General features: G+C 35.4%; 1 protein-coding gene across 2 annotated transcripts in view; it reads right to left on the bottom strand.

Annotated features, from left to right (window-relative positions):
* Positions 1-475: 475 nt before the first annotated feature.
* Positions 476-14,427, bottom strand: part of LOC109680905 (vomeronasal type-2 receptor 116-like) — a 31,294-nt gene continuing 17,342 nt past the window's right edge. Inside the window, exons 2-6 of one of the 2 annotated variants that reach the window (XM_074053681.1) lie at positions 9,760-10,051; positions 7,758-8,564; positions 5,459-5,686; positions 4,188-4,311; positions 476-2,269 (exon numbers count right to left, since the gene is read on the bottom strand). In XM_074053681.1, the coding sequence (XP_073909782.1) occupies positions 1,347-2,269; positions 4,188-4,311; positions 5,459-5,686; positions 7,758-8,564; positions 9,760-10,051 (2,374 nt within the window). In that variant the 3' untranslated portion in view covers positions 476-1,346. The remainder of the gene's footprint in view (positions 2,270-4,187; positions 4,312-5,458; positions 5,687-7,757; positions 8,565-9,759; positions 10,052-14,427) is intronic. The other variant, XM_074053682.1, reaches the window with a different exon arrangement.

Genomic DNA, 14,427 nt, shown 5'->3' with positions numbered 1-14,427 from the left:
AGAAAAAAATATATATAAGGAAGTGATTTGAAAGAGAAGTCATGAAAAATAATATGCAAGTGGTCAAGAAGCATATGAGAAGTTGCTCAACCTCATTAGTCACTGGGCAAATGCACATAAAGCCCACAATGAGATACAATTTAACACCCAGTACGATGGTTATAATTAGTAAAAAAAATCAACAAAAGTGAAAATTTTGTGGAGACTGGGTTGTAGATGAAACAGAACTCTGATACATTTCTAGTGTGAATTAAAGAGGTTCAGACATTGTGGATGTGGAATCAATTTAGGTACCATGTATGGATGAGTGAATAAAGAAAATATGGAAAATATACACAATGGAATACCACTCCACTACCAAATCAATGAAAGCCTACCATTTTCATAACACAAATGGAACTGGCAGACATTATGTTAACAGAAATAAATCAGTTACAGAAAGACAAACACCACATGCTGTGATATGTATCTGGAATCTAAAAAGATGATCTCGAAGTAGCAAATAGAATAATGATTACCAGGGGTAGAAAATGGTGCAGTGAGGGAGCGATGGAGAGATTATAGTTAATTGAAACAGGGGTGTTGTAGGATAAGATAAATGATCTATGCTATAATGTGGTAACTATGGCTAATAAGAGTTAATTGAATACTTAAAAATAACTAGAAGAGATTTTGTATATTCCAAAAACAATGAGCTGAGAAGTGTCTGAGGAGATAGATATGCCAAGTACCTGATGTGATCATTACTGAAATAAGCATCCCTCACACCTCATAAATCTTCACAATTAGTACATGACAATCAAAGCTAAAAATTTATTAAGAATACAATAAAGAAAACTATCACTTAAAAATTTGGACAATGCTGACTAAAGTGTTTTTGGACACTACATTATACCACACATAAAATAATTTAGCATGGACAGTTAATGTTTTCATTTAGGAAAATATCCTAATATGTCATAAATTATTTTGCAAGTATAAAGCTGTTATTAAAATATTATAATTTTAATGAAACTCTACTGAGGATAAAACATCTTTAAGTCATGTATAACTTAGATGTTTTATCAAATTATCAATACAGTGCCTGCTAGAAATATAGAAAGTAATTCAAAATCAATAATTTTAGAATTAGTCAAATGAGATAGTTTTGAGATGTTAGCCTTAATAGTTGGACAAAGTTAGTTTCATAGAATTATTTTTTATAAAGGACATCAATGTTGCTGATAAATAAGTGAAGACATTCACTATCTCATTATAATATCATAATTGAAAATTTGGTAAAATTTTTGCTCCCAAACCCTATAACTGTGAGAGAGGTTTATGAGATAAACTTCAGAGATAGAATCTCAGAATGTCTTTTTCCCCCTAGAACATTTTCTATTTTTAAAATTTTTCAAACAGTTCTTATCAGGTCTCATGATAATAATGTAGCATTTGGGGACAAAGATGCAGCATAGAAGTCCTGCACTGGAGGTCAAGATGGAAAAGACCTCCACGGCCACCATCACCTTCCCTTTGGTGCTGTGGTAGACAGGGAGGAAGGTGACCCAGACGCTGCAGAACACCAGCATGCTGAATGTCAGGAACTTGGCTTCATTAAATGTGTCAGGCAGGTTCCTGGCCAGGAAAGCCACAGTGAAGCTTGCCAGGGCCAGGGAGCCCAGGTATCCCAGGACACAGTAGAAGGCAGTGAGGGAGCCCTTGTTGCACAGGATGATGATGTGTCCATGTTCAGAGTGTGCATCTGTGTCAATAAAAGGAGGAGAGGTTGCCAGCCAGATTCCACAGAAGATAAGTTGGATCAGGGTGCAGATGGGGATGACAGAGTTCACGGCTCCTGATACCAGCAACCACCTCATTGTTCTTCCTGGTTTCATAATCTTGAAAGACAAGATTACAGTAATAGTTTTGGCCAAAACAGTAGAAACAGCCACAGTGAACACAAGTCCAAATGTTATTTGCTGGAGTATACATGTGACTGTGTTGGGATGTCCAATGAACAGTAAGGAGCAGAGGAAACACAGGAAGAGGGAGATGAGCAGGATGTAGCTGAGATTTCGATTATTGGCCTTGACGATGGGTGTGTCCTTGTGTTTCATGAAGAACACCAACACCACAACTGTGATGACAGAGAAGCACAGAGCTATGCAAGCAAGAGTCATCCCCAAGGAATCCTCAAATGCCAGGAAGATCACAACCTTAGGGATGCAGTGAGTTCTCTCACTGTTTGGGTATTCATATATTGAGCACTGGAAGCAGTGATCTGCATCTAGGGAAAATACAAGACTAAGTGTTTTCCCTTTATCAAATTCTACATTTTTTCCATGTTTAACTAAGTCTAGATTTTCAGTATTGTATGTACAGATTGCCTCCTACATAACACTGAGATACAAAAGGGAAAGTTTCTACATTTCTTATCCAGGGATATTTTCAACTGCAAGTAAGATCAAACACCTTTGAATGGCATCTTCAGAACATGGAAAGATTAGGGGGTGCCATTTGATTCCTGTCCTATGGCTCAGTTGTGTCACTGATGAAGTGGACTCTTACCACTCTTTTTATTTACTCTTTCTTGTCTTCCTCAAGGTAAGACTTGTATTGATACACTTACAATACTTCTGTGAGGAAATAAAATTTAAATCTTTCCTTATTCATACTTAGATGTTTAAATGTACTCTGTACCTTTCCAGGGACATCGTATGTTTTATCAGTATCCTAATTTCTATGTGTAGAACTGGATATCTTGTAAAACAAGACTTTCTTATTTTACATTTTTGTTTTTTGGTGACTATTCTTGACAATTTTCCATATAAATACTAAAAACAGTAACTGAATTTAAAACATGCAGGTTGACAATATAATAATAGTGGTATTTTATTATCTCTGGAGTAATTGAGATTTTAGTTCAATTACTGAATAACAGTGTGCTTTTAAATTTTTTCCATTCATTTGCCGATGAAATGGTTTGTTTCCTTTGTTTGTAAAATGGCAGATCATAAATATTAGGAGTTTCTCACAGCCTATGGTCTTTCCTGTGACAGCTTATGTCTTCTTTCATAGCACAAAATCATTACTCTATAGGAATATTAATGTCACATCTGTGTTTCAATTAAATTTTATTTATTGAAATAGGCAGCAATTGAATAATCCTGAGTCACGACTTTATATAGTTTTTAATAGTGCTTATGCAATAGTATAAGATTCTTAAATTTAGAATAATTTTCTCATATATTTCTCCTCTTGAGATTATTCTCTTCATAGAGATAACAGGTGCCCTGGCTGCATGGTTGGCACATACAAGCATGTGTACATTTTATTATGTACCCCACATCCTGTGCCCCTTTATTTCTCTTTCTTATTTTTCACACTATTTGGTGTTTGAAATACCTCACAAGAAAGAGAAGTCATTTTATGTTAACTAAATTCTTTTTAAACTAAAGATATCTTTTATCCTGCAAAATGTTTGAAACAAAATGATTACTGATAATATGAATGGAATTGTATAGAATTTGTTAAATACTTCATCAGTATATTGTTTATTATTTATATTTACAAAATGGAAATATCTTAAAATTAGCCCCCAATTTTTATTTTACCAAAAACACAGTTTGTTTTGATATATTATTCTTCATTTATTTTTAGGGATGCAATATTGAGCTCTTCATTGAATGTTATTTGAACTTGTTCCTTTCCCTTTCTATATTATATAATTCAATCAGACAGGGTACTGGTATCACTTATGTATAGATGACACCTGATAAGCCTTAAAGACAAGGCACAAGCAACAATACATTAATTATAAAACAATTTATGCAAATTTCCTCTCTATGTGCCATTTAGGTATGGAAACAATATTAGCTTGTGTATTAACAGCACCCACAAATATCTTGGAGGATTACACAACTACATTTCATTGGTAGATTTCATTTGTATCTCTCAGTCACTGTATGGCAGAGAAAGATGACTGTTGGAATTAGTGCCATGGTTATGTGCTAGTGTGAGCACTTTTTAACAACAGTTTGCACAAAATGCCATAGCAACTGTGGTTATAAAATGGATAAATTGAAACAACGAGTGAATGGAAAGCAGTGGCACACTATGATGTCATCGCAAATATCCTCATGTTTTTTCTCATTGAGATGCTGTTGGTGGGAAGATACAGTCTTGGGGCAGTTCTATATTTTTACCTGTCTGATTGGATATGTGTCTCTCTGGGCAAAAACCACAAGTAAAGCAGCAAATGGGTCTTCCTTCCTGTGGAATTTTCCTGAATCCTGGAAGGCAGCTCTGGCTACAAACAGATTGAGAATTCTGAAGGAAAAGAGAAGCATCAATCATGATCTTGCATATTACTAACAACTTTTTACAAGATGTCAATTTCTCTATCTTCATAAAAGAGAAATTCACCTTTCAGAAGGTAGTCATTACTATGTCATAATCCCTCCCTGTTGGGCTTCTAATTCTGGATTAAAATGGTTATTTTTTATTTGCCTTTTCACTGTTTATCCAGTGAAATTTTATTAAGAATATTATCTAGGTTCACTTTTATTTCTTTCATATATTGCCAGTAATATACCCTGGGATTTTCCCTCATCTTGTATAAAAATTTCCTAATAAATCTTCATGATAAATGCTTCCATGTAATAATGTCTCTAAGAACTTGTATATCTGAGGATATTTTACTAGTTTTCATACTTGGCTGGTTATAAAATTTTACATTGTAAATAAAAGAATGTCATAACACGATGCATAGACACACTATAGAAAGAAGTGAAGAAACAAAAGATACAAAAAAGCACAAATAACAAGGAAGTAATGGGAGTCCACTGTTAATCGTGTTTTCCTCTTTACTCCAGTTTCAGGTTTTATATTCCAGGTGGGCACATACTCATAGAAATCAGCCACACACCATAGTTGCAAAGAATGATTTTTATCTAAATCTGTAGCAAAATTTTGTGGGATTTTCTAACTGTTGAAAGGCAAAATGAAATTGTGCCAGTGTTTTGAGATTCTAAGTACAACAAAGGTTGAAGGCTTAATAGTATCTAAAATGACAAGGGAAATGGTGGTGGCATCTAGAAAGCTGAAAATCATTTTTCAATCCACAATTTATTCATATTTACTGTGCACCAAAACCTACTAATATCTCTGATCATATATGTGTAACAATTTGAGGATATCTGCAGGGATATGTTTGGCATTAATACAGATATTTTATCACTTGTTATAACTATTTATTAAGTTTATTCACTCAGCTGTTGCATGATTAAATATACCAAAATTGAAAAATAATACCTGCTTTGAACTTGCTCATTCTGGAGGCATTAGCTCAGAATTCATAAAGGCAAGATCCCACAGTATCAAATGTGAAAGATGAATTTATTACTAATTAAAGGGTCACACTTAGTCTCATCTCTAGACTCAATTCATATCCTTCCATATTGAAAAGGTGTTATACCTCTGTAAATCCAATAGGCCATTCTATTATCTTGTCATTGATGATCAAGACTTGGTCATGTGGAGTCTTAGAGAAAATCTCTCCTACTTTAACCATCAACCCAAGACCAGCAGGAAAATTGACAGTGTTCTCGATATCATAATGTGCCATGTAGTTTGTTTCTTTATCTAAGGATATGTGGTCCCCAGCTGTATTTATGAACTGGATTTTCTTCAGAAATGGATGAAGCTGCAAGAGAGGTATAAATTAGGAAATGAGGAATAAACAGAAATTAAAAGTGGAAAGTCCATATCTACTAAGAAACCCTTTTTCCAACATCCCTGCACTAATGTCTCATTATTGGTAGACACTATGTTCTATTTGAGTGCTCACCATCTCATGGGCTCTAGTGAGAACAGCTCTTCTTCCCTCCATGAAAACAATGGGGGACAATTTAACCTATTCAAAGTAATTCTAGGATGTTGCCCAGAGGATGGCATTGGTATGATCTCTGCTGTAAACCTGAGCAATAAATTCTGTTTGCAGCTCCTTAGAAGTCAATCATTATGCTTAAAAAGGGAGGATTTATTAGGAGTTTGATTGTGGTATGGTAGTATGGCTGCACATATATATCCAAACTCACTGAAATTTATATGTTAAATATGTGCACTTAAAATGTTAGTTTTACCTCAATGAAACTTTTAAAATGGGCTCCACTGGTTTTCTCTCCATGTCTCCAGAACTCTTTTGGTAAAAATGCTATTGTTTCATAACTTTTCATGGAACAATTAATGTTCAAAAACTTAAGAAAATGAAACATCCAGTCTAATGAAGTTTCTATTGGAGCGTGCTACTCCTTGAGTCTCTGTGGCCTGTAACATTGGGCTGAGGAAAGCAATAATTAACCTCTTATTTTTTAAACAACTGTTGTTAAAATCTTCAGCTAAATGGAGCAGAAACAGTATAAATAATCCACAATTACTGTAGACCCTTGCTATCTACATGTATATTGTTCCAAGGAGACTGCCATTGAGGAAAAGCAGTGAATGCTCAGGATGCATAAAGTTCAGTAGTGTACTACGATTGCTTCAGTCATTTTCTCCATAACACAACCCAACTTCTGCTAAAGACATGCTGCTTTCAACGAATCTAAATTTTCATGTTATGTGCCATTTTGGGGCTTGGGAGGATAACCATAACTTTTATCTTATTTTTGGGCACCACTGGCTTTTGGAAGACATATTTTCATAAAACTAAGGTCAGGGACATACTTAGCACATTTCACAACTATTTATACACAACTGATGATAATGTGCTAGTAAATGAGAGCTTCTCTGAATCAACTGAACTAAGTAATATGCCTGTAAGAATTAAATTTTATTTTTAAAATTACTTTTTAATTTTAAAATTTATTTAATTTTGACAGTGCTTGGTCAAAGCCATATGCAATAAATCATAGAATAAGGCAGACTTACTCTACATCATTGAACCCTGTCTTGGAAAAAGTACCTATTTGTCTTACAGGCATCCATAAATAAACTCAACCTTGATATGGTATTTCAAATATTATTATTGTCAGTAAAAATGAAATCAAATGGTGAGTTAGGTTTTCCAACATCATTTGTATGTTTCCATATTTGACTATTTAATATTAAACTTATCTGTATTATTCAATACATTTGATTAGTATAGTTGTAAGTTTTGTATGAGAACAAGAGTTCATGAACATTTCATGCATTTGTTATGGATTCAAACAAGTCGGTGTTAAAGTTTGGACAAATCCATATAAGACCCATGGAGGATATCATGAGTTTATTCACATTACCAGTGGTTCTATATTTAAAGGTGATAACACAGGCCTTACTCCCATGATTGTTCCAGGTTTTGAAAGAATGGGTATATCTAAAACCAATTAGTTTACCAGAATTGATTTAGGTTATTATGTAGAACCCATTTTTATTTTTCATCAAAAGTACCACATAGAAAGCTTTGGATTAGTGTTGATCTGAGCATTTTTTAAATAATCCTGTCTCTGGTCTTCAGTTGTATTTGGCTATTTTTTTCCTACATTTGGAAATATCTTGATATAATGTTTAATTTAGTAGCTTGAAATCACAGCCACCAGTGGCAGAATTCTCCCAATAGAAATAAAAACATAACATAACACACACATGTACATGTAGTGTGCAAAAATCCATATTGCCTTTGCCTGATCTGGCTGATCTTGAGATGAAATGGAATCATGATGGTATACCTCAGTAAAATGCCTGAAGATGGTTTTAAGTGTTCAGTTATTGTCCTGTTTCTGGAAAAGGCTTACCTCCCAGGGAAGCATCCTTGGCTTGTCTGTATGTCCTGAGGACCCCATTTCAATTTTCTCCAAAAGCATTTGATGGAGAACATGGGCTATAGCATACACAGCATTATAGATGAAATAGCTGGAGTCTGATATGGTCATGATGTCAATATTTCCTGGCATAAACTCTAAGGAAGAATTTGGAGGGCACACTCCAATTTTTCCACACAGTGACCCAACAGGTGAACACTGAAAAGCGTGAAGCCACAATTTACTGAAGTAAAAGTCTCCTGGGTATTGGGAAGGGTTGACTCTCTTGAGAAAGTGCCTGAAGCCAGGGATTTCCCCCTTGTGGTGTGAAAATGAGAAGCTTCCATGGAAAGAGTGTAACATGTGGTTCATTTCATACACAACAATATCCCATTTTCTTGTCATGATCCACACCTTCCCTGTGGTTAAAAAGAATTCTGCTGCAACGTCCATGGTGATAAGGCTGTCTGTTTCACCATACAGTATATGAACATTTGCAGATGAAACTCTAATCCTACTCATGAAAGTGATATCACTTGATCCGTACATTGTCTTAGGGGCAGAGAGCTTTTCTGTAAAGGCCATGCAGATACCATTCTTTATCATCTCTGCTTTCAGATCCCAAAGGAACTGCTCTCCTTTCATATCATCAGATACAAACAGTGCCACCCACGTCCAGCCAAAATGCAGCAATAATGAGATCATTGCATGGGCCAAAAAACTGTCCTTGGGTGCCATCTGATACAGTGATGGAAACTGGTCTCTATCACTTAGCATGGGATGAAAAGGTCCATATGTTACCTGAAGGAGCAAAGAAATATATCATGATTCTGAGTTTAGTGTGATTTTTAGATTGCCTCTCTTAAGGGGAACATGAGAGAATTCTCTACAGGAGATGGCTAAAGAATGTATTAGCATTGGTTAAAGAAAAAGACTGGTGTAGATATTACCCAGTTCTCTCACCCAGAGCACACACAAGTTGATCTTTCCCAATGCCAATGCATTAAAAAAGAAAATGTGACTTTTGATGAACAGTATGTGTGATAACCACATGTTCTTTTCATCTGGAGAAGTGAGAAAAAGGGAAGGAATTAACTTCAAATTTGGATTTGTCAAAATAATGGCATTTGTCTCATCCTTATAACTTGTGACTTGTAGAGTATAACCATCCACCATAACCAACATTTGATGTAAATAATGAGAAAGAAAGAAATATTTACTGTATTTCTCTCTCAATACATTCAATTTAATTTATTACCACAGTACAACCTAGGATTTCTTGAAGAGTGCAATCACTTTTCTGTGACATTTTCTCAGGTATAATTCTTCCTGAACATATATCTTCTTTTCAAATGAATACATATGCTCCTAATGCCTCCTGATTGCTGTTTGCTGGAGATGGGTCTCCAGGAAAGAATATCTGATACAGAGTATTGGAAGTATGAAGTACACTGGTAGTGCTCTCACATATGTGGATTTAAGGTAGGAATAGACAGAAAGAGAAGGCAAATCCCTGTAGAAGTGTAACTGAGCTCAACACTACTTTGGAGTTTTTGGAAACTTTATGGCTCTCAGTGTTGTCTCAGATGGAAATCAGATGTGTCCAGTTGTTACTATCCTCACAAATGATAGCTGTCAGTCTCTGAATGCCCCTATGACTGTCATATCCTAGACTGGAGCATTTCTGTGCTGTGGAAATCTGCCATGAAGTAGACTGCTGTGCGTAGTCAGCAGTCAATGGTCTCAGTGACTGGAAGACAGATACATTGGCCCTGGAAAAGATTTTGGTGGAGAGTCTCTGTATGGTTCTGTGTTGTTTATCTTCCTTTCCTTCCCATTGTAAATAATCTCACAACTCAGGGAACTCCCTAGGACTTGCATTTAAATACTTATGTATTATGCATTCTTAGTTTCCATAATTCATTTTCATCAGATGTGCATGGATGGCATTGAGGAAAATCCAAACATTTTTCTTCACAATTCACAACACATTTACCTGTGGGATTCTGTAGAGTTCCAGAAGTGTTCCAATCTCAGCTGAAAATGCTGACTTAGTTCCTGAAATTACGGCAATAGACTTGCTGTTTGTCTGGCAGTTGTAATTAGGGAGAGCTTCGATGTTTTCTGACAGCCAAAGAAGAGTGCTCCACAAGGTGAACTGGTCACTGGCAAAGGCATTACAGACATTGAAACCCAGGGATATGTTGGGGAGAAGATGAGAGTCCCTGTTTATCTCCTCAATGGTAAAGTACAAAACCAATACAAATTGGTAGTTCTTCCAAAACCACCTAAACACAGGAGAAAGAATTAGGTAAAAGAGTCAAATTATGTAATTCAAAAGAAATTCATCAGCAAATCACAGAAAAAATTGGGGTTTGACCCAGGCTTCCCATTTAGAGAATCTCCCTGCATTGGGATACGATGTTGTAGTGAATAAGGTTCTCATGAATTTGAAAGATCTTTAGATGGCTCTTTGAGTCTCATAATGCAATCTGTGTTCAAACTATTGAGAAGTTTTCAGGTATTTTGAGTGGGATGTGGTGGCAATTGGCTGGATAGTATAGCACCCAAGTGGACAGACTTGTTTGTTTATATAAATGAAAGGTCCACTGGTGTATGCTGAACACATCAAGGTGTTCTCCCATGGAGATATGAACAAGGCATGCATTCATCTATCTTCATAAACATATTTGCAGAGGCCTTAGTGTTTTTCAACCTCAATCCTTTTCTACTTAGAAGCAGAAGACAAGATGTAAGAACTTTGTTTTATTTATGTTTTTGAGTAGCTAAATACCATCCAAATTTCAAGTTCTTCACACAATTGGGAACATTTAGTGCTTCAATTTATTTTTATAGATTTCAAGTTGCTCATTCAGTTTTTTTAGAACAGGATTTTATTTATTTATTGTCGTACTAGGGTTTGAACTCAGTGATTCACGCTTACTAAGCTGGTTCTCTACCCCTTAAGCCACAGCTCCAGCCCTCATTCAGGTTTTTAAAAAAGTTTTCTTTCTTTGAAGTGATTTCTCTTTTATCAATTCTTGCTGAGGACATGGATCAAATGATAGACTAAGTACCTAGCAAGTGTGAGGATCTGAGTTTATACCCAGTACAACTAAAAAATACCAGTCATTTCATATTTTACATTTGAAAACTCTGGTTTTTTTTGTAATTTGACCAAAATATGAGTTGTTGCATTAAAAAAACTGCAGCAACTGATTTTGTTTCTGAAAGAATTCACAATTTGTTTCCTGTTCATGAGTTTTTCCTCTAATTTCTTTGGAATTACTTTGATTTTTTTCTAATTTCTTAAATTTCAACCTTAATTTAATTATTTAGAAAACTTCTTCCTTTTTATTCAACTATGTTAGTTTAATTTTTTTCTAATCAGTGCTTTAGTTGGTTTCCATTGGTCCTTACATTTTAAATTTTGCATGTAATACATTATACTATTTTGTTCTAACTCTGTCACTGAATATTTGTGATTTTGATCCAGTTCCAAAATATCAGTGTCTTCTTTTATTTTTTATTGTTGTGTTTTCCCCTTTTGTCTGTATTATTCTTATCTTTGGAATTTGAAATTGAGTTCTGTGTGTAAACAAATTATGATATTTAATACTATTTCATAAACACTAGAAAGAAAGATATTTTCTTACAGATGAGCAATTAAATATAGGCTTAAAGATATGTCAGACAAATTATGATATTATGTTTTATCCAAGGCTTAATTGTTAAAAATTAAGTAAAGTGAATTTTTAGGTGTTTTGGCATATTTATTACACTTTTCATTTATGAATGGAATGCTCAAATTTTATATCTTTACAATGGTGTATATTTGTTTTATACAGAACAGGGTCTCATTGACGTTTCTATGCATGCATACGATGTACTTTCTTCATATTCACCCTTACATTGCACTCTGTTGTCCCCACTTTTCCCTTCCCATGAGATACAGGTGTGACACAGCTCAGTGTGAGCCTTGGTGGCCAAGAGACTACATTTACCAGCATGACTCCAACTTTGGGCCACATAGGATAGACCAATACACCATTCACTGAAGATTAGGACAGAGTAGTACACAGTGGACTTTGCCTTGGAACTCTGTGCAAAGACAGCAGTGCCTAACATTGAACAAATCCTAATGAAACCCATCCTCCAGCCTTCCTGTGCATGGAGCAGATGGAGCAGCCCAGGTGCCAAGAGGAAACACATGGCATTATTAAATCAACCTTCTATTCTAGGCAACATCTTGAGTGGTCTTAAGCCAGAAGACTTTACCAGTAGACAGCTCATATCAGTGAAATACTTTGTATAATCCTGGTGCTTTACTTGTCTTGGTGGACTATGCCCTCATAGGATGACAAAGCTTTGTGGATGTGGTCAAGAGAGGCATGACATAGCACCTTTGGGCTGGTCTCTCATAGTGCAAGAGTCAGGCAGAATCCCATGGTGTCATGTCACCGACCAATGACTGTGAGGCATTTGGGACTACTGTGGCCACAGCAAAAGGTTTATAAATATGAACTTCCCTCATGTTCCCCAGGTTTGCTCTGAATAACACACCAAGCACTGATTGTGTTGAGAATGGTATACCTCCACATGTGGAAGAATGAAACTAGATGCCTATCTCTCACCCTGAACTAAAATCACTTTAAAATAAATCAAAGACCTTAACACAAGAGCTAAAACTACTATAGAAAAACATAAGTAAACATTTGAAATACAAGCATAGGCAACAACTTTCGAAATAAGAATAAAAATGCTCAGGAAATAAAGCCAGAATTGACAAATGGGATTATATCAAATTTAAGATCTTCTGTACATGAATAGAAATAGCTAACAGACTAAAGAGGTAACCTATAGAATGGGAGAAAATTTGTGAGCTATTCATCTCACAAAGAAATTAATATTCAGAACATATAGAGCTTGAATACCTAAATAAATATTCCAATTAATAAATGGCAAGTGGATTGAACAGAGAGTTCTCAGTAGAGGAAATACAAATATCCAATATAAATGAAGATATGCTCAACATTCTTAGCCCTGAATAAAACATAAATCAAAATAAAACTGAGACACCATCTTACTTCTATCAGAATGACTATCATCAATAAAACAAACAGCAACAAATGCTGGTGGTGATTCAGGGAAAAGGTTCCCCTTGTACACCATTGGTGTGGATATAAGTTAATCCAGATCCTATGGATGTCATTGTGAAGATTCCTAAGGAAACTTAAAATAGAACTACCATATGATCCTGACATACCATCCCTGAGTATTACTCCAATGTAAGAATTATACAATAGAGATTCTTGCACACCCATATTTACAAAAAGCACTAATCAAGTAGCTGAGCTAAGGAAACAGCCAATGCAAGCATTAACTGAAGAATAGATAAAGAAAATTTTATATCTATACACAGTAGATAACTAAAATAGATTGCTACAGGGCCACACTAAATAAAACAGAATGGCACTGGTACAAAAATAGACATATATAACAATGGAATAGAATAGAAGATCCAGAAATAAGTCCACACAGTCCTACAATTTTTGACAAAGGTGCCAAGAACACAGGTTCAAGAAAAGATATTCTCTTTAACAAGTGGTTCTAGAAAGACTGAATTTACAGTTGTGGAAGACTGAAACTAAATTCTTGTCTCTTACTCTGTACAAAAATCACTACAAAATAGTAACATGACCTTAATGTTAGAGCTAAAACTCTGAATCTACTGCAGGAAAACATAGGGAAAACACTTCTGAAATATTTAAGAGTCAGAGCCTTTCCAAATGGTAATCCAGTAGCTCAGGAAATAGGAGCAAGAATTGACCAATGAAATTGCATCGAATTAAAAAGCTTCTGTACATCAAAGTAATAATTTACCAGAATAGAGGAAAAGCCTACATAATGGGAGAAAATCTTTGTGAGATATTAATATTTTAGGTGATTAATATCTAGAATTTAAAAGAACTCAAAACCTAAATAACAAAATAACAAATATTACTATTAATAAATGGGCAAATAAACTGAACAAACAATTCTCAAAAGCATAAAAACAATGGTCCATTAAATATGTAAAGAAAACTTTAACATCTGTAGCCCTGAAAGAAATACAAATCAAAACAACATTAAGATTTGTTTCTTACTCCAGTCAGAATGGATATCACCAAAAAAACAAAACAACAAAAATGCTATGGATCTAAATAAGTGCAGCCAATATGCAAATCAGCATGGAAGGTAATCAAAGAATAACAGTAGACAGGCCAGAGGGATTCCAAGATGGCGGCTAGAGGGAGGAAGCAGAAAGCATGCCTCCTAAAGTAAAATCTTGGAGAGATGCAGGATGTACACCTTACAGAGAAAACCACCAAAAAGAGGCAAAACTTTGACCCCTCCACACCTCCAGCCTGCACAGAGCATCTCCATTACAGGTTAAACGGAGAAATCAGGAGGGCCCCCGGACCGCCAGTCACCAGTGCCCAGACTGCTTGGGAAGACGTGGACCACAAGGTGAGCTAAGCGGTACGTGGTACTCCCACACACAAACCTGGGCCAGACCAGCATAGCCCCCTGGACAGACTGACCTCCACCCAGGGAAAAAAGAGAAACTGAGTAATAAGCAATAAAAACAAGACATGTAGCAAAGAGGGCGGGATGCCCTGAG

The sequence above is a fragment of the Castor canadensis genome, chromosome 14 (genome assembly GCF_047511655.1).
Source record: "Castor canadensis chromosome 14, mCasCan1.hap1v2, whole genome shotgun sequence".
Classification (NCBI taxonomy): domain Eukaryota; kingdom Metazoa; phylum Chordata; class Mammalia; order Rodentia; family Castoridae; genus Castor; species Castor canadensis.
Note: the sequence above shows the minus strand (reverse complement) of the source record. Positions and strands in the feature narration are given on the sequence as shown.